A 24627-nucleotide genomic window follows, 5' to 3' on the forward strand; every position below is an offset into this window, starting at 1 on the left:
ACAAGAATAAAGATACATAAATAAATGATAAAGAACACAGGGAATATAAAAATAATTAATTATAAGCAAAAAAAAGCAGTTATAAATTAACTTATACAGACAAAAAAATATTTTAGAGAATACACAGGAAAAAAGAAATAATGAAACAGAAAATAATACATTAACGTTCATTAGGTCTATATAGAGGGTTATTATTTCTAGTGTCATCCATATATATATATATATATATATTATACTTTAATTTCCAATCCATATAGACTTCACTGTCTATATGTAGTGGGGGAGGGGGGTTATATATGAATAAATATGAATATATCAATAAATATAATAATTGTAAGGGGAGGCACTGGTCTGGTGACAGGGACTCGCACAATAATCTGAACTCTTCCACTAGTTACCAGCTGAATGAGAGCACCAATATGGTATCTGCTGAGTTGGGTGTACAAAGATGGCCGGACTGTTGTAGAACTCCAGTGTCCGCTCATGAGGAGCCATTTTTCTGAAGTCTCCATGAAAGGCTACGGCTTGACCGACAACAAGATGGCCGCCGCTGAACAACGTCAGGCTACTCGTTCTCTAGTGGGCGGAAGGACCTTCTGACACCGGAAGTGAATGTCTGTTGACCCGGAGACGGAAGTGCGGTGTGTAGAGTGCCGAATTGATGGTGGAGAGAGCGGGCAAGACGAGGCAGAGGTAGCCGGAGAGGTGAGAGAGGGGGCTGGGCTGGAAGACTACAACTCCCAGCGGGCACTGTATACACTACCCTATGAAGGGACTATGACTCCCAGCAGACACTGTATACAGTACACTATGGAGGGACTATGACTCCCAGCAGACACTGTATACAGTACACTATGGAGGGACTATGACTCCCAGCAGACACTGTATACAGTACACTATGGAGGGACTATGACTCCCAGCAGACACTGTATACAGTGCACTATGGAGGGACTATGACTCCCAGCAGACACTGTATACAGTACACTATGGAGGGACTATGACTCCCAGCAGACACTGTATACAGTACACTATGGAGGGACTACGACTCCCAGCAGACACTGTATACAGTACACTATGGAGGGACTACGACTCCCAGCAGACACTACATACAGTACACTATGGAGGGACTATGACTCCCAGCAGACACTGTATACAGTACACTATGGAGGGACTATGACTCCCAGCAGACACTGTATACAGTACACTATGGAGGGACTACGACTCCCAGCAGACACTGTATACAGTACACTATGGAGGGACTACGACTCCCAGCAGACACTGTATACAGTACACTATGGAGGGACTACCACTCCCAGCAGACACTGTATACAGTACACTATGGAGGGACTACAACACCCAGCAGACAATACATACAGTATACTATGGAGGGACTATGACTCCCAGCAGACACTGTATACAGTGCACCATGGAGGGACTATGACTCCCAGCAGACACTGTATACAGTGCACTATGGAGGGACTACGACTCCCAGCAGACACTGTATACAGTACACTATGGAGGGACTACCACTCCCAGCAGACACTGTATACAGTACACTATGGAGGGACTACGAATTCCAGCAGACACTATACAGTGCACTATGGAGGACTATGACTCCCAGCAGACACTGTATACAGTACACTATGGAGGGACTACGACTCCCAGCAGACACTACATACAGTACACTATGGAGGGACTATGACTCCCAGCAGACACTGTATACAGTACACTATGGAGGGACTATGACTCCCAGCAGACACTGTATACAGTGCACCATGGAGGGACTACGACTCCCAGCAGACACTGTATACAGTGCACCATGGAGGGACTACGACTCCCATTCAGACACTGTATACAGTACACTATGGAGGGACTACGACTCCCAGCAGACACTGTATACAGTACACTATGGAGGGACTATGACTCCCAGCAGACACTGTATACAGTGCACCATGGAGGGACTACGACTCCCAGCAGACACTGTATACAGTGCACCATGGAGGGACTACGACTCCCATTCAGACACTGTATACAGTACACTATGGAGGGACTGCGACTCCCAGCAGACACTGTATACAGTACACTATGGAGGGACTGCGACTCCCAGCAGACACTGTATACAGTGCACCATGGAGGGACTACGACTCCCATTCAGACACTGTATACAGTACACTATGGAGGGACTGCGACTCCCAGCAGACACTGTATACAGTACACTATGGAGGGACTGCGACTCCCAGCAGACACTGTATACAGTACACTATGGAGGGACTACGACTCCCATTCAGACACTGTATACAGTGCACTATGGAGGGACTACGAATTCCAGCAGACACTGGTGTGCTCCCTGCGGTGGTGTTGAGGGAGGGGGGCTGTGCTCCCTGCGGTGGTGTCGAGGGGGGGGCTGTGCTCCCTGCGGTGGTGTCGAGGGGGGGCTGTGCTCCCTGCGGTGGTGTCGAGGGGGGGCTGTGCTCCCTGCGGTGGTGTCGAGGGGGGGGCTGTGCTCCCTGCGGTGGTGTCGAGGGGGGGCTGTGCTCCCTGCGGTGGTGTCGAGGGGGGGCTGTGCTCCCTGCGGTGGTGTCGAGGGGGGGGGGGCTGTGCTCCCTGCGGTGGTGTCGAGGGGGGGGGGCTATGCTCCCTGCGCTGGTGTCGAGGGGGGGGGGGGCTGTGCTCCCTGCGGTGGTGTCGAGGGGGGGGGGGGGGGGCTGTGCTCCCTGCGGTGTTGTCGAGGGGGGGGCTGTGCTCCCTGCGGTGGTGTCGAGGGGGGGGGGGGCTGTGCTCCCTGCGGTGGTGTCGAGGGGGGGGCTGTGCGCCCTGCGGTGGTGTCGAGGGGGGGGCTGTGCTCCCTGCGGTGGTGTTGAGGGAGGGGGGCTGTGCTCCCTGCGGTGGTGTCGAGGGGGGGGCTGTGCTCCCTGCGGTGGTGTCGAGGGGGGGGGCTGTGCTCCCTGCGGTGGTGTCGAGGGGGGGGGCTGTGCTCCCTGCGGTGGTGTCGAGGGGGGGGTGCTGTGCTCCCTGCGGTGTTGTCGGGGGGGGGGGGGGGTGCTGTGCTCCCTGCGGTGGTGTTGAGGGGGGGGGGGGGGGCTGTGCTCCCTGCGGTGGTGTTGAGGGGGGGGGGGCTGTGCTCCCCGCGGTGGTGTCGAGGGGGGGGGGGCTGTGCTCCCCGCGGTGGTGTCGAGGGGGGGGGGGGGGGCTGTGCTCCCCGCGGTGGTGTCGAGGGGGGGGGGGCTGTGCTCCCCGCGGTGGTGTCGAGGGGGGGGGGGGCTGTGCTCCCGCGGTGGTGTCGAGGGGGGGGGGCTGTGCTCCCCGCGGTGGTGTCGAGGGGGGGGGGCTGTGCTCCCCGCGGTGGTGTCGAGGGGGGGGGCTGTGCTCCCCGCGGTGGTGTCGAGGGGGGGGGGGCTGTGCTCCCCGCGGTGGTGTCGAGGGGGGGGGGCTGTGCTCCCCGCGGTGGTGTCGAGGGGGGGGGGGGGCTGTGCTCCCCGCGGTGGTGTCGAGGGGGGGCTGTGCTCCCCGCGGTGGTGTCGAGGTGGGGGGTTGTGCTCCCTGCGGTGGTGTCGAGGTGGGGGGCTGTGATCCCCGTGGTGGTGTGGGGGCTGTGCTCTCTGCGGTGGTGTCGAGGGGGAGGGGCTGTCCTCCCTGCGGTGGTGTTGAGGGAGGGGGGCTGTGCTCCCTGCGGTGGTGTCGAGGGGGGGGCTGTGCTCCCTGCGGTGGTGTCGAGGGGGGGGCTGTGCTCCCTGCGGTGGTGTCGAGGGGGGGGGCTGTGCTCCCTGCGGTGGTGTCGAGGGGGGGGGGTGCTGTGCTCCCTGCGGTGTTGTCGGGGGGGGGGGTGCTGTGCTCCCTGCGGTGGTGTTGAGGGGGGGGGGGCTGTGCTCCCTGTGGTGGTGTCGAGGGGGGGGGGGCCTGTGCTCCCCGCGGTGGTGTCGAGGGGGGGGGGCCTGTGCTCCCCGCGGTGGTGTCGAGGGGGGGGGGCTGTGCTCCCCGCGGTGGTGTCGAGGGGGGGGGGGCTGTGCTCCCCGCGGTGGTGTCGAGGGGGGGGGGGGGCTGTGCTCCCCGCGGTGGTGTCGAGGGGGGGCTGTGCTCCCCGCGGTGGTGTCGAGGTGGGGGGTTGTGCTCCCTGCGGTGGTGTCGAGGGGGGGGGCTGTGCTCCCTGCGGTGGTGTCGAGGGGGGGGGTGCTGTGCTCCCTGCGGTGTTGTCGGGGGGGGCTGTGCTCCCTGCGGTGGTGTTGAGGGGGGGGGGGGCTGTGCTCCCTGCGGTGGTGTCGAGGGGGGGGGGCCTGTGCTCCCCGCGGTGGTGTCGAGGGGGGGGGGGGGCTGTGCTCCCCGCGGTGGTGTCGAGGGGGGGGGGGGCTGTGCTCCCCGCGGTGGTGTCGAGGGGGGGGGCTGTGCTCCCCGCGGTGGTGTCGAGGGGGGGGGGGCTGTGCTCCCCGCGGTGGTGTCGAGGCCGGGGGGGCTGTGCTCCCCGCGGTGGTGTCGAGGTGGGGGGTTGTGCTCCCTGCGGTGGTGTCGAGGTGGGGGGCTGTGATCCCCGTGGTGGTGTGGGGGCTGTGCTCCCCGCGGTGGTGTCGAGGGGGGGGGGGCTGTGCTCCCCGCGGTGGTGTCGAGGGGGGGGGGGCTGTGCTCCCCGCGGTGGTGTCGAGGGGGGGCTGTGCTCCCCGCGGTGGTGTCGAGGTGGGGGGTTGTGCTCCCTGCGGTGGTGTCGAGGTGGGGGGCTGTGATCCCCGTGGTGGTGTGGGGGCTGTGCTCTCTGCGGTGGTGTCGAGGGGGAGGGGCTGTCCTCCCTGCGGTGGTGTTGGGAAGAGTTGCGGTCACAACATCTGTTTACGCCCACAGAGGAGGAGGGGCCCGCGCTCGTGGGACACACACCGCTTTCTGCTGTCTGTACTACGGGTGGCGGGGGGGCTGTCTATACTGGAGGGAGAGGGGGTCTGTACTGAGGGGGGTGACACCATTTTTTTTTTTTTTTGCACCAGTGCCACCTACCAGTGCCACTTGCCATCTGCCAGTGGCACCATCCAGTGCTAATTAGTGCCACCTTCCATCCAGTGCCATCTGCCAATGCCACCTACCAGTGCCACATCCAGTGCCAATTAGTGCCAACTAAAGCCATCAGTGCCATCTGCCAATGCCAACCAGTGCTAACTATTGCCACCCAGTGCCACCTGCCAGTCAGTGCCAACCAGTGCATCTTGCCAGTGTAACCTGTTGGTGCTACCTGCCAGTGCCACGTGCCATCTGCCAGTGCCAACCAGTGCATCTGCCAATTAGTGCCACCTGCCAGTGCCATAAGTGCCACCTGCCAATCAGTGCCATCTGCTAGTACCATCTTTCAGTGCCATCCAGTGCAACCTGCCAGTGCCAATAAGTGCCTTCTGCAAGTGTCATCTTCCAGTGCCACCAAAAAATAAAAATAAAATATCGGCCGCAAAAATCGGCATCATATATCGGCCGCCCAGATTTCTAAATATTGGCATCGGCCAGAGAAAAACCCGTATCGGTCGGCCTCTAATGTGGGGTACCGGGGGTTCAGCGTCACTGCTCCAGGGTGCTAAAAATACATGTTTGAGGGTTCCAAGTCATTTTCTAGCAAAAAATACGGATTTTTAAAGCGGAGGTCCAGCTGTTAATTTTTATTTTATTTTTTAAAGTCGGCAGCTACAAACGCTGCAGCTGCTGACATTTAATAAAGACACTTACCTGTCCTAGTGGCCCACGATGTCTGCCGCCCCGAGGCCGATCCGTCCCTGGGATCGGGTCCCGGCGCCGCCATTCGAAGTAAGGGAAACAGGCGGTGGAGCCTTTGCGGCTTCACTACCCGTTTCCTACTGCGCATGCGCGAGTCACACTGCGCACTGTGAATGGTCGACTGTCTTCTGTGACACGCACATGTGCCAGAAGACAACGTAGGGAGGAAAAGACTGAAGACTACCGCGGAATAGGAAGTGGCAGGTTAGAGCAATCTGCCTAGCAACAGCCATTTCTGGTAAGTATAAAAATGTATTTATTTTTCATATTTTTTGGAGCCTTTTTGTTTTTTTGGGGTGGACCTTCGCTTTAACTTGTAAGCAACAAATGTCAGGAATGGGCTTAGGCATGAAAGGGATCATTTCGGTATCCTAGGAGGTGGTGGGTGTTTCCGATGTTACATTATTCTCACCTAGGCAAGAAATCAGGAAGTGACAGGAAATGAGGTGATTACTAACCAAAAAAAAAAACACATTGCTATGTGATTATGTAAAGGGGGAGGGGCTAATGAGAAAAAGTTGAAATAAAGGTGAAAGTTCCTCTTTTAACATTTCGTGATTTTCTTTTGATATTCCAGGTTACCCTTTTATTTTATTTCTCGGTGGGGGAAGGTAGGAGAACTCAGGAGCCATGGGGCGGAGATCCACGTCTTCCACCAAGAGTGGGAAGTTCATGAACCCCACCGACCAAGCCCGTGAGTATTCCACCATCGGGGGAGGGGAGGGGGGGGGGGGGGTCAGGCTTGGAGGAGAGGGCACACCGTACAGATATGACAGAGAAGTTATTGTTTTAATTTTTCCGGGGAGACATTTTTTATTTCTTTATTTTTTATTTTATGTTTATTGAGTTTTCACAATTTTACACAAAAAAAATAAAATCCTCACCGAGTCCAAAATAAAAATGCCAACAACGACCCTGGCAGGGTGGATGGGAAGTTTATCTAGGAAGGTGAAGTCGGCCTTTAACCGCTTAAGCCCCGGACCTTTAGGCAGCTAAATGCCCAAGCCAGGTTTTGCGATTCAGCACTGCGTCGCTTTAACAGACAATTGCGCGGTCGTGCGACGTGGCTCCCAAACAAAATTGGCGTCCTTTTTCCCCCACAAACAGAGCTTTCTTTTGGTGGTATTTGATCACCTCTGCGGTTTTTATTTTTTTGCGCTATAAACAAAAATAGAGCGACAGTTTAAAAAAAAAAATTCTATATTTTTTACTTTTTTCTATAATAAATATCCCCCAAAAACATATATAACATTTTTTTCCTCAGTTTAGGCCGATACGCATTCTTCTACCTATTTTTGGTTAAAAAAATCGCAATAAGCGTTTATCGGTTGGTTTGCGCAAAATTTATAGCGTTTACACAATAGGGGATATTTTTATTGCATTTTTATTAATTATTATTTTTTTTACTACTAATGGCGGCGATCTGCGATTTTTTTTTTGTGACTGCGACATTATGGCGGACACTTTTTGAAAATTTTTTGGGACCATTGTAATTTTCACAGCAAAAAATGCATTTAAATTGCATTGTTTATTGTGAAAATGACAGTTGCAGTTTGGGAGTTAACCACAGGGGGCGCTGTAGGAGTTAGGGTTCACCTAGTGTGTGTGTTTACAACTGTAGGGGGGTGTGGCTGTAGGTCTGATGTCATCGATCGAGTCTCCCTATAAAAGGGATGACACGATCGATGCAGCCGCCACAGTGAAGCACGGGGAAGCCGTGTTTACATACGGCTCTCCCCGTTCTTCAGCTCCGGGGAGCGATCGCATGGGGGCGGCTAGAAACGAATAGCCACGCCCTCGTCCCGGATCGCTCCCCGCGGGTTTCCGACCGCCGCATGTACTGTGGGGGGGGTCCCGATCGGACCCCCGACCCGCGGAAAGGCGGGGACGTACCTGTACGCCCATGTGCTTGTACGTGCCATTCTGTGGACGTATATATACATGCGGCGGTCGGGAACCGGTTAAAGCGGCGGATATAAAAAGATTGAAAATAACTTTGCAGAGACATAAAACCCGGGAAAGTTCTTAGATTGGATGTTCGATATCTAATTCTGATTTCCTGAGGGGGAGGAGTCGGGGGAGATTTCTGTGTTTGTATATTATTCTCCATCTGTACTGACTGCTGTGATTTGTTCTGTGCAGGAAAGGAGGCCAGGAAGAGAGAGCTGAAGAAGGTAAGACCTCCGACCTCCCGTATACTCCACACTGCCCGCCTCCTGTATACTCTACACTCTGCCAGCCTCCCGTATGCTCTGCACTCTGCCAGCCTCCCGTATGCTCTACACTCTGCCCGCCTCCCGTATGCTCTACACTCTGCCAGCCTCCCGTATGCTCTGCACTCTGCCAGCCTCCCGTATGCTCTACACTCTGCCCGCCTCCCGTATGCTCTACACTCTGCCCGCCTCCCGTATGCTCTACACTCTGCCCGCCTCCCGTATGCTCTACACTCTGCCCGCCTCCCGTATGCTCTACACTCTGCCCGCCTCCCGTATGCTCTACACTCTGCCCGCCTCCCGTATGCTCTACACTCTGCCCGCCTCCCGTATGCTCTACACTCTGCCCGCCTCCCGTATGCTCTACACTCTGCCCGCCTCCCGTATGCTCTACACTCTGCCCGCCTCCCGTATGCTCTACACTCTGCCCGCCTCCCGTATGCTCTACACTCTGCCCGCCTCCCGTATGCTCTACACTCTGCCCGCCTCCCGTATGCTCTACACTCTGCCCGCCTCCCGTATGCTCTACACTCTGCCCGCCTCCCGTATGCTCTACACTCTGCCCGCCTCCCGTATGCTCTACACTCTGCGCTGCCGGCCTCCCGCGTACTCTATATACTGCCGGCCTCCCGCGTACTCTATATACTGCCGGCCTTTCGTGTACTGTATACACTGCCCGCCTCCCGTATGCTCTACACTCTGCCCGCCTCCCGTATGCTCTGCACTCTGCCCGCCTCCCGTATGCACTGCACTCTGCCCGCCTCCCGTATGCTCTGCACTCTGCCCGCCTCCCGTATGCTCTGCACTCTGCCCGCCTCCCGTATGCTCTGCACTCTGCCCGCCTCCCGTATGCTCTGCACTCTGCCCGCCTCCCGTATGCTCTGCACTCTGCCCGCCTCCCGTATGCTCTACACGCTGCCCGCCTCCCGTATGCTCTTCTACACTCTGCCCGCTTCCCGTATGTCACGTATGTCTCATCAATGTTTTCCAGAACAAGAAGCAGAGAATGATGGTGAGGGCAGCGGTGCTGAAGATGAAAGATCCCAAACAGATCATCAAAGACATGGAGAAACTGGACGAGATGGGTGAGGTTCTGGAACCTTCCGGATCTATAAACCTCTATGGAGCCGAGGAAGATTTCATTTGTTTTGTGTTTCCTCCCTTTGTTTACATTAACGTTTCTTTATGAAATAGTCGCCTCTTCCAGCCCCCCTATGAGGACTGAAATCTACCGACTCGATCTTTTCCGCAGAATTCAACCCCGTCCAGCAGCAGCCGCAGCTCAACGAGAAAGTCCTTAAAGACAAGAGGAAGAAGCTGCGGGAGACGTTCGAGCGAATTCTACGTCTGTATGAGAAGGAGAACCCCGAGACCTACAAAGAGCTCCGCAAGATAGAGCTGGACTACGAGCACAAGAGGTCCCAACTCAGCCAATACTTCGATGCCGTCAAGGTAAGAGCCGGCAAAACGCCAGCCAATCATCTACCTGTGTACATGAAATATATTATACATTCACAGCAGTCCCCGCCCCCAAGGAGCTTACACTCTAATGTCTCTGACTCCCATTCATATACTGGGCCCAATTTACACCGAGTACTATGAGTGTCCTTCACATAATCTGTGGTTTATGGCTGGATGGGTTTTACCCTCCTTAACCACTTAACCCCTGGAAGGTTTTACCCTCCTTAACCACTTAACCCCTGGACCATATTGCTGGTCAAAGACCAGGGCAATTTTTGCGATTCGGCACTGCGTCCCTTTAACTGACAATTGCGTGGTCGTGCGACGTGGCTCCCAAACAAAATTGGCGTCCTTTTTCCCCCACAAATAGAGCTTTCTTTTGGTGGTATTTGATCACCGCTGCGGTTTTTAGTTTTTGCGCTATAAACAAAAATAGAGCGACAATTTTGAAAAAAAATGAATATTTTTTACTTTTTGCTATAATAAATATCCCCCAAAAATATATAATTTTTAATTTTTTCCTCAGTTTAGGCCGATACGTATTCCTCTACTTATTTTTGGTTAAAAAAAATCGCAATAAGCGTTTGTTGATTGGTTTGCGCAAAAGTTATAGCGTTTACAAAATAGGGGATAGTTTTATGGCATTTTTATTAATATTTTTTTTTAACTAGTAATGGCGGCGATCAGCGATTTTTTTTTTTTTTTTTATTATTTTTTTTTCGGTACTGCGACATTATGGCGGACACTTCGGACACTTTTGACACATTTTTGGAACCATTGGCATTTTTTATAGCGATCAGTGCTATAAAAATGCATTGGATTACTATAAAAATGTCACTGGCAGGGAAGGGGTTAACACTAGGGGGTGGGGAAGGGGTTAAGTATGTTCTAACTGTAGGGGGGGTGGCCTCACTAGGGGAAATGACTGATCGCTGTTCATACATTGTATGAACAGAAGATCAGCATTTCTCTGCCTGACAGGACCGGGAGCTGTGTGTTTACACCCACAGCTCCCAGTCCCCGCTCTGTAACGAGCGCACGAGAGTCGGGGGCGCGCACACACCCCTAGTGGTCTGAGCGAGAGCCGACGTATAGCTACGGGCTCTCGCGCAGGGGAGCCGACCTGCCGCCGTAAAATGGCGGCTGGTCGGCAATTAAAGACCAGGCAATTTTTTTGCTATTCAGCACTGCGCTAATTTAAAATGGATTTTACGCGGTCATGTAAAATATTTTGTATTTAAGGCGGAGGTCCGCCCAACACCTAGAAAAATTAAAACTCAGCAGCTACAAATACTACTTTTAATATAAGGACACTTACCTGTCCAGGGTTATGTGGGGGGCGGGCACAGGGTCAGATGTGGGAGGTAACATACCTAGGCTAGGTGGGGGAGGAGACGAGGCCAGGCAGGGGAGGGAACATACTAGGAATCTCACATGAAAGTCGGAACCTGCAGCCATTTTTCTGATGTCGGGTGCCGCAGCCACCATTGCCGGACAGGGAACCCAGGACTGAAGTATTTTTGACCAGTTCCCTACTGCGCATGCGCGAAGCACGCTATGTTTTCTAATTGGCAGAGGAGAAACCGCAGCAGCTGTTTAGGGTCGGTTTAGCGCCTGCAAACCGCTCCAGTGTGAAAGGGCTCTAAGTGTATATTGATTGGTTTGTGTGACAGTTCTTGCGCCTATAAACTGTTTTATATATATATATGCAGGAATTGTATTTATTTTTTTACTAGTGATGACGATGATCAGCGTCTTATAATGGGACTGCGATAGTGTGGCGGACAATCTGACACTAAGCCCTGGTTCACATCGATGCTACTTTGAAATGGCGCTACTTCACTTGAAGTAGCGCCATTTGAAAGTGACAAGGTCGGCGCGATTTCAGGTGCTACTTGATAGACATTTGTGCGGCTTCATCCACGGGTGTCCATTGAAGTCGCACCTGAAATCGGCAAAACTACTTTTGCAAATTGCTGTCTCACCGATTGGAACAGACCCGTTGCCGCCAATAGGCTGCGACTTGTCATGTGATTTGATCTCTCAAATTGCATGACAAATCACTCCAATGTGAACCCTGGCTAACTGCCACTTGGAGGGAACTGACTTACTGCCAGTGACCTCACCAGTGACACCAATTCAGTGATAATACTACACACTGTCACTGTACTAATGACACTGGCTGGGGAAGGGGGGTTAACATCTAGGGGTGATCAAAGGGTTAACTGTGTGCCTAACAATGTGTGTACTATGGGCCAGATTCACATACAATTGCGGCGGCGTAACGTATCTCATTTACGTTACACCGCCGCAAGTTTTACGGGCAAGTGCTTGATTCACAAAGCACTTGCCTGTAAACTTGCGGCAGCGTAGCGTAAATCCGTCCGGCACAAGCCCGCCTACTTCAAATGGGGCGTGTATCATTTAAATTAGGCGCGTTCCCGCGCCGAACGTACTGCGCATGCTCCGTTTTTAAATTTCCCGCCGTTCTTTGCACGAAATGAAGTCGCACAGGCGGAATTTTTTGAACGGCGATGTGCGTTACGTCATTTCCTATTCCCGGACGACTTGCGCAAAATAAAAAATTGAAATTCGACGCGGGAACGACGGCCATACTTTAACATGGCTGGTCTAAATATAAGCCATGAAATAGCAGCCGTAAGTTTACGACGGGAAAAGCCGACTAGCGACGACATAAGAGAATGCGACGAACGCGCGTACCTTCGTGGATCGCCGTAAACGGCTAATTGGCATACCCGACGCGGAAAACGACGCAAACTCCACCCAGCGGGCGCCGAAGTATTACACCTACGATCCGAAGGCGTACGCCTGTCAGGTCGATGGCAAAAGCCGTCGTATCTTGGTTTGAGGATTCAAACTAAAGATACGACGCGGCAAATTTGAAAATACGCCGGCGTATCAGTAGATACGCCGGCGTATTTCTTCTGTGAATCTGCCCCTATGTGCTGCTTTTACTAAGAGATGTGGTTCTTTTTTGTTCTGTGTGTGTGGAGTGCACTGTGTTGTTTGTAAACACAGAGCTCTGGTCTGTGATTTGCTAAGCTGATCAGCTGGTTCCGGGCCGTAAATCATTGGCTGGGACTTGCTGACCGACTTCGTCTATACGGAATCGGATGGGGGCGACAGGCGGTTATGTAGACTTCACCCATTGCCTTCTCTTCTCACGAATAGTGACCATCGCCCCCTACTAACAATCCCCACCCTGAGCACCTAGATCAGCGATGGGGAACCTCGGCACCGCAGATGTTTTGGAACTACATTTCCCATGATGCTTAGCTACACTGCAGAGTGCACGAGCATCATGGGAAATGTAGTTCCAAAACATCTGGGGTGCCGAGGTTCGCCATCACTGAGTCCTGTCCGCCATGTTGGATAGCTGCCCCTCCCCCTTTCTGTCCGGTAATGTGATTTGTGTTGTGTGTTTGGTGCAGAACGCTCAGCATGTGGAGGTGGAGAGCATTCCTCTGCCGGACCTTCCTCACGCTCCTTCCAACATTCTCATCCAAGACATTCCTCTTCCCGGGACTCAGCCGCCCTCCATTCTGAAGAAGACCTCCGCTTACGGGTAAGATGAGACTTTTCATGTCATTTTGGGTCACCGGCTGCCCATCTCTACAGTACAAGCGCCATCTCTACAGTACAAGCGCCATCTCTACAGTACAAGCGCCACCCCACAATAGTAAAATCAGTCTGTATATGCAGAGTAGCATGCTTGTTATACTCACTGTGGAACTTAAGGGGTTAATCTTTTGATCCCGTGTGGACAGATCTTCCCCCTCCTGTAGGGGTCTCTTTTGGCAAGTCCAGAAAATACAGTGGCCCAGATTCTCGCATCAGGGCGTAAAACTGCGGCGGCGTAACGTATGTCATTTACGTTACTCCGCCGCAAGTTTTACAGGCAAGTGCTTTATTCACAAAGCACTTGCGTGTAAAGTTGCGGCGGCGTAGCGTAAATCCCCCGGCGCAAGCCCGCCTAATTCAAATGAGCCGTGTAGGGGGCGTGGATCATTTAAATTAGGCGCGTTCCCGCGCCGAACGTACTGTGCATGCGTCGACCCTAAAATTTCTCGACGTGCATTGCGCTAAATGACGTCGTAAGGACGCCATTGGTTTCGACGTGAACGTAAATGGCGTCCAGCCCCATTCACGGACGACTTGCGCAAACGACGTAAATTTTTAAATTTCGAAGCGGGAACGACGGCCATACTTAACATTGGTTGCCTCTCATATAGCAGGGGCAACTTTACGCGTCGCAAATCTAACGTAAACGTCGTAACTTCACTGCGTCGACCGCGCGCACGTTCGGGAATTCGTGTATTTTGCTAATTTGCATACACGACGGGGAAAACGGCGGAGGCGACACCTAGCGGCGAAAAAAAAATTGCATTTAAGATCTGACAGCGTAAGAGTCTTACGCCTGTCGGATCTAATGGTTATCTATGCGTAACTGATTCTAAGAATCAGTCGCATAGATACGACGGCCCAGATTAGGACTTACGACGGCGTACATGGCGTTGCACCGTCGTAAGCCCTTTGAGAATCTGGGCCAGTGAGGGTAGCCGCCCTGCACATGCTCAGTTTAGTCTCTATTGCTGGAGAGAACATTTCCTCGTTCTCGGAGCTAGTCAGGTCACATGATATCGACATCACACTTGTGGGCGTGTATACAGGCTATAGTGGAAATTTCCTCCTACCTTGAACACACAGTTCTGGACAAACTCTGCAGTTTATCATGTGACTGTGGTATTCAGATCAGCAAAAAAGGTATATAATGGCAGTATTTTAATGTGAAAAGATTTATAAGCTGTGGGCACTGTGGGCGGGCAGATGAACTATTTTCATATTACTGGGTTTAGTAACACTTTCAAATTCATTATTTTCCTTAAAATTCGACAAACGATCCCCCATAATGACAACGTGAAAGAAGTTTGTTTGAAATCTTTGCAAAAAATCCCATGTACGGGCCGGGCAAGGAGAGCATTCATCAAAAAAGCAGCCAAGAGGTCCATGGTAACTCTGGAGGAGCTGCACAGCTCAGGGGGGAGAATCTGTCCACAGGACAACTATTAGTGGTCTCTCCACACATCTGCCCTTTATGGAAGAGTGACAAGAAGAAAGACATTGGAGAAAGAAAGACATAAGAAGTCCTGTTTGCAGTTTGTGAGAAGCCATGTGGGGGAGGGGACACAGCAAACATGTGGAAGAAGGTGCTCTGGTCACATGAGACCAAAATTCAACTTTTCCGCTATGTGTGGGGGAAAACACTGCCCATCCCCACTGTGAAACATGGTGGTGGCAGCATCATGTGGTGGGGATGCTTTTTCTTCAGCAGGGACAGGGAAGCATTTCAGAGTTGATGGGAAGATGGATGGAGACAAATACAGGACAATCTTAGAAGAAAACTTGTTAGAGTCGGCAAAAGACTTGAGACCGGGGGGGGAGGTTCACCTTCCAGCAGGACAACAACCCTAAAGTACAGCCAGAGCTACAATGGAGGGGTTTAGATCAAAGCCTATTCATGTGTTAGAATGGCCCAGTCACAGTCCAGACCTAAATCCCATTGAGAATCTGTGGCAAGACTTGAGAATTGCTGATCACAGACGCTCTCCATCCAATCTGACAGAGCTTGAGATATTTTACAAAGAAGAAGAATGGAGGAGAAATGTCCCTCTCTAGATGTGCAAAGCTGGTAGAGACACCCCCAAAAAGACTTGTAGCTGGAGAGGGAGATGATGGGATAAACCAACTACTTACCATCTATGAATATATTAATGAAATAAACATTACAACAAGCAATTCATTTTAGAGCCAATGACTCCAAAAAAATAAAAAGAAGTTTGGGTTTAGCAGCAGTTTGGGAAGTGGGGTGATCTCAGAAGTGCCGATAAGTGACGATTCCTTCACCCTGATTTTTATACCGTACCTTTTTATGTGTGTGAAATATTTAACACAAACCTTTTTATATATTTTTTCCCCAGACCTCAGGGGCGTGGCGTATCTGTGACCTATCCACCAGGGCACGGCGTTCCTCGCTTACCGCCCGGCAAGAAACCTCCTGGGCCGCCCCTAGGTCCTCCCCCACCCCAGGTTCTGCAGATGTACGGGAGGAAAGTGGGCTTTGCATTGGACAACATTATGAGGAAGAAGGACGACGACGTGAGATTCAGCCCTGATGGAGGTGAGGGAGGAGGGGGTGGGGCCATCACTTTATTATTAGAGCATAAACTATTGGAGGTCTACGGGGGATGATATCTATGGATCTTCCACAACATTGGAGGTCTATAGGGGTCCATGATCTGTATCGTGGAAAAGACTGGGATGGGGATCGGGTCAGGGAAAAGGCTGGGATGGGGGTTGCGTCAGGGGAAGGGATGGGGGTTGCGTCAGGGGAAGGGCTGGGATGGGGGTCGGGTCAGGGCTCAGATGGGGGGGGTCGGGGAAGGGCTGGTATGGGGGTGAGGGCTGGTATGGGGGGGGGGGGGGTCACGTCAGGGGAAGGGCTAAGGTGGGGGTCGGGTCAGGGGAAGGGCTGGGGTCAGGGGAAAGGCTGGGCTGGGGGGGTTGGATCAGGAGAAGGGCTGGGATGGGGGGGGTCAGGGGAAGGGCTAGAATGGGGTGGGGGTCAGGGGAAGGGCTAGGATGGAATGGGGAAGGGTGGGGTCGGGTCAGGGGAAGTGCTAGAATGGGATTAGGGCGGGGAAGGGGTGGGGGTCAGGGGAAGGGCTGGGGTGGGGGTCAGGCATGGGGGGTCGGGTCAGGGAGAAGGGGTGGGGGTCAGGGCTGGTATGGGGAGGGGGTCGGGTCAGGGGAAGTGCTAGAATGGGATTAGGGCGGGGAAGGGGTCGGGGTGGGGGTCCGGGTCAGTGATGTCAGGGATGGGGGGTCGGGTCAGGGAGAAGGGGTGGGGGTCAGGGCTGGGAGGGGGTCGGGTTATGGGAAGGGCTAGAATGGGATTAGGGTGGGGAAGGGCTGGGGTCGGGGTGGGGGGTCGGGTCAGGGAGAAGGGGAGGGGGTCGGGTCAGGGGAAGGGCTAAGGTGGGGGTCGGGTCAGGGGAAAGGCTGGGCTGGGGGGGTTGGATCGGGAGAAGGGCTGGGGGTTGGATCAGGGGAAGGGATGGTGGTCAGGGGAAGGGCTGGGGGGGTTGGATCAGGGGAAGGCCTGCTGGTCAGGGGAAGGGCTGGGATGGGGGGTCAGGGGAAGGGCTAGGATTGGGGTGGGGGTCAGGGGCTGGGGTGGGGGCCCAGGTCAGTGATGTCAGGGATGGGGGGGGGGGTCGGGTCAGGGAGAAGGGCTGGGGTGGGGGTCCGGGTCAGTGATGTCAGGGATGGGGGGTCAGGGGAAGGGCTGGGGTTGGGGTCCGGGTCAGTGATGTCAGGAATGGGGGGTCGGGTCAGGGAGAAGGGCTGGGGTGGGGGTCCGGGTCAGTGATGTCAGGAATGGGGGGTCAGGGGAAGGGCTGGGGTGGGGGTCCGGGTCAGTGATGTCAGGAATGGGGGGTCAGGGGAAGGGCTGGGGTGGGGGTCCGGGATGTCAAGAATGGGGGGTCGGGTCAGGGAGAAGGGCTGGGGTGGGGGTCCGGGTCAGTGATGTCAGGAATGGGGGGTCGGGTCAGGGAGAAGGGTTGGGGTCCGGGTCAGTGATGTCAGGAATGGGGAGTCGGGTCAGGGAGAAGGGCTGGGGTTGGGGTCCGGGTCAGTGATGTCAGGAATGGGGAGTCGGGTCAGGGAGAAGGGCTGGGGTGGGGGTCCGGGTCAGTGATGTCAGGAATGGGGGGGTCGGGTCAGGGAGAAGGGCTGGGGTGGGGGTCCGGGTCAGTGATGTCAGGGATGGGGGGGTCAGGGAGAAGGGGTGGGGGTCAGGGCTGGTATGGGGAGGGGGTCGGGGAAGGGCTAAGGTTGGGGGTCAGGGGAAGGGCTGGGGTGGGGGCCCAGGTCAGTGATGTCAGGGATGGGGGGCCTCGGGTCAGGGAGAAGGGCTGGGGTGGGGGTCTGGGTCAGTGATGTCAGGAATGGGGGGTCGGGGAAGGGCTGGGGTGGGGGTCCGGGTCAGTGATGTCAGGAATGGGGGGTCGGGGAAGGGCTGGGGTGGGGGTCTGGGTCAGTGATGTCAGGAATGGGGGGTCGGGTCAGGGAGAAGGGCTGGGGTGGGGGTCCGGGTCAGTGATGTCAGGGATGGGGGGGTCGGGTCAGGGAGAAGGGCTGGGGTGGGGGTCCGGGTCAGTGATGTCAGGGATGGGGGGTCGGGGAAGGGCTGGGGTGGGGGTCCGGGTCAGTGATGTCAGGAATGGGGGGTCGGGGAAGGGCTGGGGTGGGGGTCCGGGTCAGTGATGTCAGGAATGGGGGGTCAGGGGAAGGGCTGGGGTGGGGGTCCGGGTCAGTGATGTCAGGAATGGGGGGTCAGGGGAAGGGCTGGGGTGGGGGTCCGGGTCAGTGATGTCAGGAATGGGGGGTCGGGTCAGGGAGAAGGGCTGGGGTGGGGGTCCGGGTCAGTGATGTCAGGGATGGGGGGGTCGGGTCAGGGAGAAGGGCTGGGGTGGGTGTTCAGTCAGGGTAAAACCATAATTGCACTTTGTTGTAAAAGGCCCTCATGATGTGACCTCCTTGTCTGAGTGTAGATCCATGTTTGCCCCGAGTGTATCTAAATCTTGCCATTCTCCATCTTGTCCGTGTTCATTGCAGGTGAGCGCGGTCGCCACGACGCCTCCAGTTCCAGCGAAGACGAGGGTTACCCCAACGAGATGGAACAGGATAAGGAGGAGGAGGGGAGCAGCGACGAGGACAGCGACAGCCTTGCGTCGGATGGGGGGCGGGACAGCGATGAAGGGGAGTACGCACAGCGGGACAGTGAGAAGAAAGCTGCCGCTGATAAAGGAGGTGAGAAGAGGACCTGTCTTCTTCCTATATACAGATCTCTGGTGGTGTGTGTGGTCTCAGCTCTGTCTCCCTCTCCTCAGGACACAACGCACATTTCACTGAGTCTTCAGAGAAAACCCAGAGGAAGATGAAGAAGCCGGTGAAGGACATCACACCCCTTCAGGCCATGATGTTACGGATGGCAGGTAGGTGACCGTGATCTTTAGCGGTATTTCCAGTTTTGAGCAGAACAGGAGAATTGTGATTGGTGGGGAAACCAAAAATTGTATTTAGACGATATCTGTAGGAGGAGGGTTCCCCCAGGACCATTTACAATAAGGGGTGTCCCTGTCTTTTTTGCATTAAAGTTAACAGGGGGGGGGGGCTTTTTGCGTTGAAGTCAACAGTGGGGGCCTTTTGTATTGCAGTCAACATGGGGGGGGTGGGCATTTTTGCTTTGAAGTTAACGGGGGGGTGGCGAGTTTCTTCTAGACTGCATTATGCAATACCCGAACATCCTCATGATGGGGGTCTGCAGGTCATGTGACTGGGGTCTCTCACTCTTGCAGGTCAGGAGATGACGGAGGAGGACGATGACCACGAAGCCGAAGACTATTCGTCTCCCTCGTCATCCGAGGACGAGTCTGAGCCGGAGAATGAGCAGCGGACCAAAGAGTCGAAAGGGGAGGGCGCGGAATCCAGCTCCTCCTCTGCACAGGGGTCATCGTCACAGACGCCTGTAACCGCCCTGCCCCCACAGATGCAGATGCCGCCATCCATAATGTCGGGACCTCCTCCTCTTGGTCCGCCACCTGTTCCACCACTACGGCCTCCTGGACCGCCTACAGGAATGCCGCCTGGACCGCCTCCAGGTAATACATTTGGTCCGGTAATTGTAAGAACAGGTCACAGGTCTCTCCTTTTAAAGAGTACCTGTACTGCAATCAGTGGAATGTCATACTGTGAAGGAGGGTAGGGGGAAGGTACGAGGTAAGTGTCCTGGTTCTGAAGTGGTAAGCCATTGTGTACCTTTTGAATGAATATTCATGATACCTGTTTATCCAAATAGTAGCTTCCTCTATTTGTTTAGTGGTGGCACTGATTTGCAGGCCTATCTATCCTCTCCAGCAGTGCCAGGGCTTGTGTCTGTCCTTATGCCCGTCATTGTGCTCCACATCATAATACCAACATTTCTGTGTCCTACTGCTCACTCTGCCTTCCTCTTTCATGATCCAAAGTAGAGTATGTGGATTCTGGTTGGGTACGGGGTCATTCTGGTTGGGTACGGGGTCATTTTGGTTGGGTAGGAGGTCCTTTTGGTTGGGTAGGGGGTCTTTCTGGTTGGATAAGGGTCATTTTGGTTGGAAAGATTTATTCCATAGTTTAGCTCATCAGTTGCTCGAAAATAAAGCAGTGACGGGACAGCCCGTCAAGAAATGATTTTGATGGGTAGAAGTCCTGGTTGAGTGGGGGGGTCATTTTTGTTGGGTAGGGGGTAATTTTGGTTGGGTAGGGAGTCATTCTGGTTGGGTAGGGAGTCATTCTGGTTGGGTAGGGGGTCATTCTGGTTGGGTAGGGGGTCATTCTGGTTGGGTAGGGGTCATTCTGGTTGGGTAGGGGGTCATTCTGGTTTAGCAGGGGGTTGTTCTGGTTGGGTACGGGGGTCATTCTGGTTGGGTTGGGGTCATTCTGGTTGGGTAGGGGGTCGTTCTGGTTGAGTAGGGGGTCGTTCTGGTTGAGTAGGGGGTCGTTCTGGTTGGGTAGGGGGTCGTTCTGGTTGGGTAGGGGGTCATTCTGGTTGAGCAGGGGGTTGTTCTGGTTGGGTAGGGTTCATTCTGGTTCAGTGGTTGTCTAGGGATCATTCTGGTTGGGTAGGGGGTCACTTTGGTTGGGAAAGATTTATTCCATAGCTTAGCTCATAAGTTACTCAAAAATAAAGCAGTGAAGGGACAGCCCACCAAGAAATGAATTTGGTGGGTAGGGGGGTCCTTCTGGTTGGGTTGGGGGGTCCTTCTGGTTGGGTAGGGGGTCCTTCTGGTTGGGTAGGGGGGTCATTTTGGTTGGGAAGATTTATTCCATAGCTTAGTTCATCAGTTGCTCGAAAATAAAGCAGTGAAGGGACAGCCCGCCAAAATGAATTTGGTGGGTGGAGGTCCTTCTGGTTGTGTAGGAGGTCATTCTGGTTGGGTACAAGGTCATTCTGGTTCGGTGGTTGTCTAGTGGTCATTCTGGTTGGGTGGGGGTAATTTTGGTTGGGTTGGGGGTCATTCTGGTTGGGTGGGGGTCATTCTGGTTGGGTGGGGGTCATTCTGGTTGGGTGGGGGTAATTTTGGTTGGGTGGGGGTAATTTGGGTTGGGTAGGGGGTCCTTCTGGTTGGATAAGGGTCATTTTGGTTGGGAAAGATTTATTCCATAGCTTAGCTCATCAGTTGCTCGAAAATAAAGCAGTGAAGGGACAGCCCGCCAAGAAATGAATTTGGTGGGTAGAAGTCCTTCTGGTTGGGTGGGGGGTCATTCTGGTTGGATGCATCATTTTGTTTGGGAAAGATTTATTCCATAGCTTAGCTCACAAGTTGCTTGAAAATAAAGCGGTGAAGGAACAGCCAGCCAAGATTTGAATTCAGTGGGTAGAGGTCCTTCCGATTGGGTAGGGGGTCATGCTGGTTGAGTAGGTAGGGGGTCATGCTACTTGTATAGGGGTTGTGAATAATTTATTTTAATAGCTTATCTTGGCAGTTTCTTGAAAATAGAGTGATCCGACAGCCTGTCAAAAAATTATTGGTTAGGTCGGAGGCATTCTGGGTTGGATGGGGGCCATTTTTTCTTGGGTAGGGGTAATTTTGGATGCGTCGGGGTTGTGAACTATTTAATTAATAGTTAAACTCAGCAGTTTTTAAAAATAAAGAGTGAAGGGGACAGCCTGTTTAAAAAAAAAAAAATAATAGAATTGGTTGGATAGGAGGCCATTCTGGTTGGGGGTGGGGGGTCATTATGGTTGGAAAGGGCATCATTTTGGTTGGGTAGGGTTTTTTTTTTATATATTTCTACAAATTTCTATAAATTTCTACAATGAAAATCTCAATAAAAATATATGAAGCCAAAAAAAGAAATAAGTTGCATGAGTCATAAATGTTTTCTTTACTTTCTGACCTCCTATATGGAATAATCATCTCTCACGGCTGTTGCTCCATGTTTTATACCTTCCACTGAACACCGTATTTGTGCTTTTTTTTGTTTTTTTTTAGGAGCACCCCCGTTCTTGAGACCACCGGGTCTTCGCGGCCCACCACCACGTCTGTTACCGCCAGGACCTCCACCTGGCCGGCCTCCTGGCCCTCCCCCGGGGCCACCTCCAGGCTTACCACCAGGTCCTCCTCCTCGTGGCCCCCCACCCCGCCTGCCCCCACCGGCACCTCCAGGTAACTCCTCCTTTACTGGTTTCTTTATTTTTTGTTATAGAATGCGGTCAGATTACGTTGATTTCTGATGGACTCGGGTTTCTCTCTATCTGCTGTCAGTGGCTCTACAAGGATGTAATGCTGCATCTGGGTTTGGTTTGGTGGTTGTCATTCTGGTTGGGTAGGGGTCTTTCTGGTTGGGTATGGGGCCTTTCTGGTTAGGTATGGGGCCTTTCTGGTTGGATAGTGGTTCCTTCTGGTTGGATAGTGGTTCCTTCTGGTTGGGTAGTGGTTCCTTCTGGTTGGGTAGTGGTTCCTTCTGGTTGGATAGTGGTTCCTTCTGGTTGGATAGTGGTTCCTTCTGGTTGGGTAGTGGTTCCTTCTGGTTGGGTAGTGGTTCCTTCTGGTTGGGTAGTGGTTCCTTCTGGTTGGGTAGTGGTTCCTTCTGGTTGGGTAGTGGTTCCTTCTGGTTGGGTAGTGGTTCCTTCTGGTTGGATAGCGGTTCCGTCTGGTTGGGTAAGGTGCCCTTCTGGTTGGGTAAGGTGCCCTTCTGGTTGGGTAAGGTGCCCTTCTGGTTGGTTATTGCGCCATTCTAGTTGGATAGTGGTTCCTTCTGGTTGGGTAGGGGCCATACTGGTTGGGTAGGAATCCTTCTCGTTGGATGAGGAGGCCTTCTCGTTGGATGAGGAGGCCTTCTCGTTGGATGAGGAGGCCTTCTCGTTGGATGAGGAGGCCTTCTCGTTGGATGAGGAGGCCTCCTGGTGGGATGAGGAGGCCTCCTGGTGGGATGAGGAGGCCTCCTGGTGGGATGAGGAGGCCTCCTGGTGGGATGAGGAGGCCTCCTGGTGGGATGAGGAGGCCTCCTGGTGGGATGAGGAGGCCTCCTGGTGGGATGAGGAGGCCTCCTGGTGTGATGAGGAGGCCTCCTCGTTACATACGGAGGCCTCCTCGTTACATACGGAGGCCTCCTCGTTACATACGGAGGCCTCCTCGTTACATACGGAGGCCTCCTCGTTACATACGGAGGCCTCCTCGTTGCATACGGAGGCCTCCTCGTTGCATACGGAGGCCTCCTCGTTGCATACGGAGGCCTCCTCGTTATATACGGAGGCCTCCTCGTTGGATTGGGTGGGGGTTGGGAACAATTTATTCCATAGCTTAATTTAGCAGTTGCTCGAAAATATAGGAATAAAGGGACAGCCTGCCAAGAAATAGTTGGGGGGGTCATCCTGGTTTTAAGGGGGGGGGCAATTATGGTTCGGTAGGGGTCCATCTAATTATTCCAGTGTGATTACAAACACAGGCTTTGCCAGCAACTGGTTTGGTATTTGCTTGTAATCATATTTCCCCATTCCAAGAGTCTTGTGCAAAAGAAAACATCCCCAGCGTCCATTTAGATGTGCATTCTCCTTGCTGACCACTGGGTGCTGCTGACTTTAGCTGTGCACTTGTAATCAAGCAACTGATCTGCAGATTGCATGGCTAAGCGGGAACATGTACATCTAAAGGGATGCTGAGGATGTGTTCTTTCATCTAATGCTTGGGAACAGCAGTACAGTGACTGACGCCAGCCCCAAAGAGCACACAGAATGTATTTTTTTAGACGTGCATGCTCTGCAATCTGCTCATCAGTTGCTTGATTACACTGGTAACCCAACAACTGATATGCAGATTGCACAGCTAATCGGGGACATGCACGTCTAAAGGGATGCTGGGGCTGTGTTCTTTCATATAATCGGGAACAGCAGTACAGTGACTGACGCCAGCCCAAAAGAGCACAAATGATTGATTGAATGATTGATCAAGGTAAGGTTATGACTTTATTAACGTCTTTGTCCCGTTACTCCTACAGGAATGCCCCCTCCCCCCCGGCCTATGATGCGCCCCCCAATGGTTCCTCCTCCTGGCACCGCTCCCCCCGGCATTTACCCACCAACCCAGCTGGCAAACCCGGGTGTGCTGAGTGCACCTCCCAGCTTGATCCAGAGACCCAAATCGGACGAAAGCGGGGCCACCATTGAGAAGAAGGCCACCGCGACCATCAGCGCCAAACCCCAGATCACCAACCCCAAAGCCGAAGTTACGCGTTTCGTCCCCACCGCCCTCCGCGTCCGCAGGGTGAACAAACCCACCACAGCCGGCGCTCAGTCCATGAAGAGACACGAGGAGGAAGTGGTGATGCGGCCGGTGCCCAAACCCGGACCCAAGATAATGGGGTCCCACGCGGTGGTGAAAACCAAGGACGATATGTACGATGCGTTCATGAAAGAGATGGAGGGGCTTCTGTAAACGCGGATCTGTTGGTTGTAGTAAAATGTACTTTTATGTGGAAGTTTACCCGGCGACAGCATATGCGGCGTCGGTTCCGAGAAGACGAAACGCGCAGGGAGCGGCTGTCTGCAGGCCGGGGTGCCGATGGAAAGATGATTCTTATATTTTGTCTCTTGACTACTGTGACTTCATATTGTGTCCGGCCCGGAAATCCCATCAATCCATTTCATGTTTTCTTTTTTAATGTTCTGAGAGTAATAAAGTTGTGTGACTTCCGATATTTTCACCACCACCGGGGGTGTGTTTTTTTTTTTTTTTTTTCTTTTGTGACCTGTAATTCAATTTCCTTTGGTGCAGAGATAGGCAACCCTGGAGAGGTGCAAATCTACCAAATAACATGGAGATAAACCAGCGAGGCCCCAATAAAAAGATTGATCGATTTAGAGGTCAGAGGTCAGTAGTAACGCAGGGTCCGGAGGTCGGTGGTAAGTAACGCGGGGTCCGGAGGTCGGTGGTAAGTAACGCGAGGTCGGTGGTAAGTAACGCGAGGTCCGGAGGTCGGTGGTAAGTAACGCGGGGTCCGGAGGTCGGTAGTAAGTAACGCGGGGTCCGGAGGTCGGTAGTAAGTAACGCGGGGTCCGGAGGTCGGTAGTAAGTAACGCGGGGTCCGG

At 53.5% G+C, this 24627-nt stretch overlaps 1 protein-coding gene across 2 annotated transcripts; it reads left to right on the forward strand.

Moving 5' to 3' along the window:
• The first annotated feature begins 587 nt into the window (after positions 1-587).
• WBP11 (WW domain binding protein 11) lies at positions 588-24248 on the forward strand. 2 transcript variants are annotated; one of them, XM_040358689.1, is made up of 12 exons: positions 588-705; positions 6317-6433; positions 7882-7913; positions 8944-9037; positions 9205-9404; positions 12866-12999; positions 15413-15617; positions 18125-18308; positions 18389-18493; positions 18857-19159; positions 21533-21706; positions 23538-24248. In XM_040358689.1, exons 2-12 carry the CDS (start codon positions 6370-6372, stop codon positions 23972-23974), a joined length of 1932 nt encoding a protein of 643 aa, XP_040214623.1. In that variant the 5' UTR covers positions 588-705; positions 6317-6369; the 3' UTR covers positions 23975-24248. The 2 variants fall into 2 exon arrangements, with proteins under 2 accessions (XP_040214623.1, XP_040214622.1); XM_040358688.1 differs by having other exon boundaries at positions 15413-15612; positions 18114-18308.
• Positions 24249-24627: the final 379 nt, after the last annotated feature.

Source organism: Rana temporaria, chromosome 7 (genome assembly GCF_905171775.1).
Source record: "Rana temporaria chromosome 7, aRanTem1.1, whole genome shotgun sequence".
NCBI lineage: Eukaryota > Metazoa > Chordata > Amphibia > Anura > Ranidae > Rana > Rana temporaria.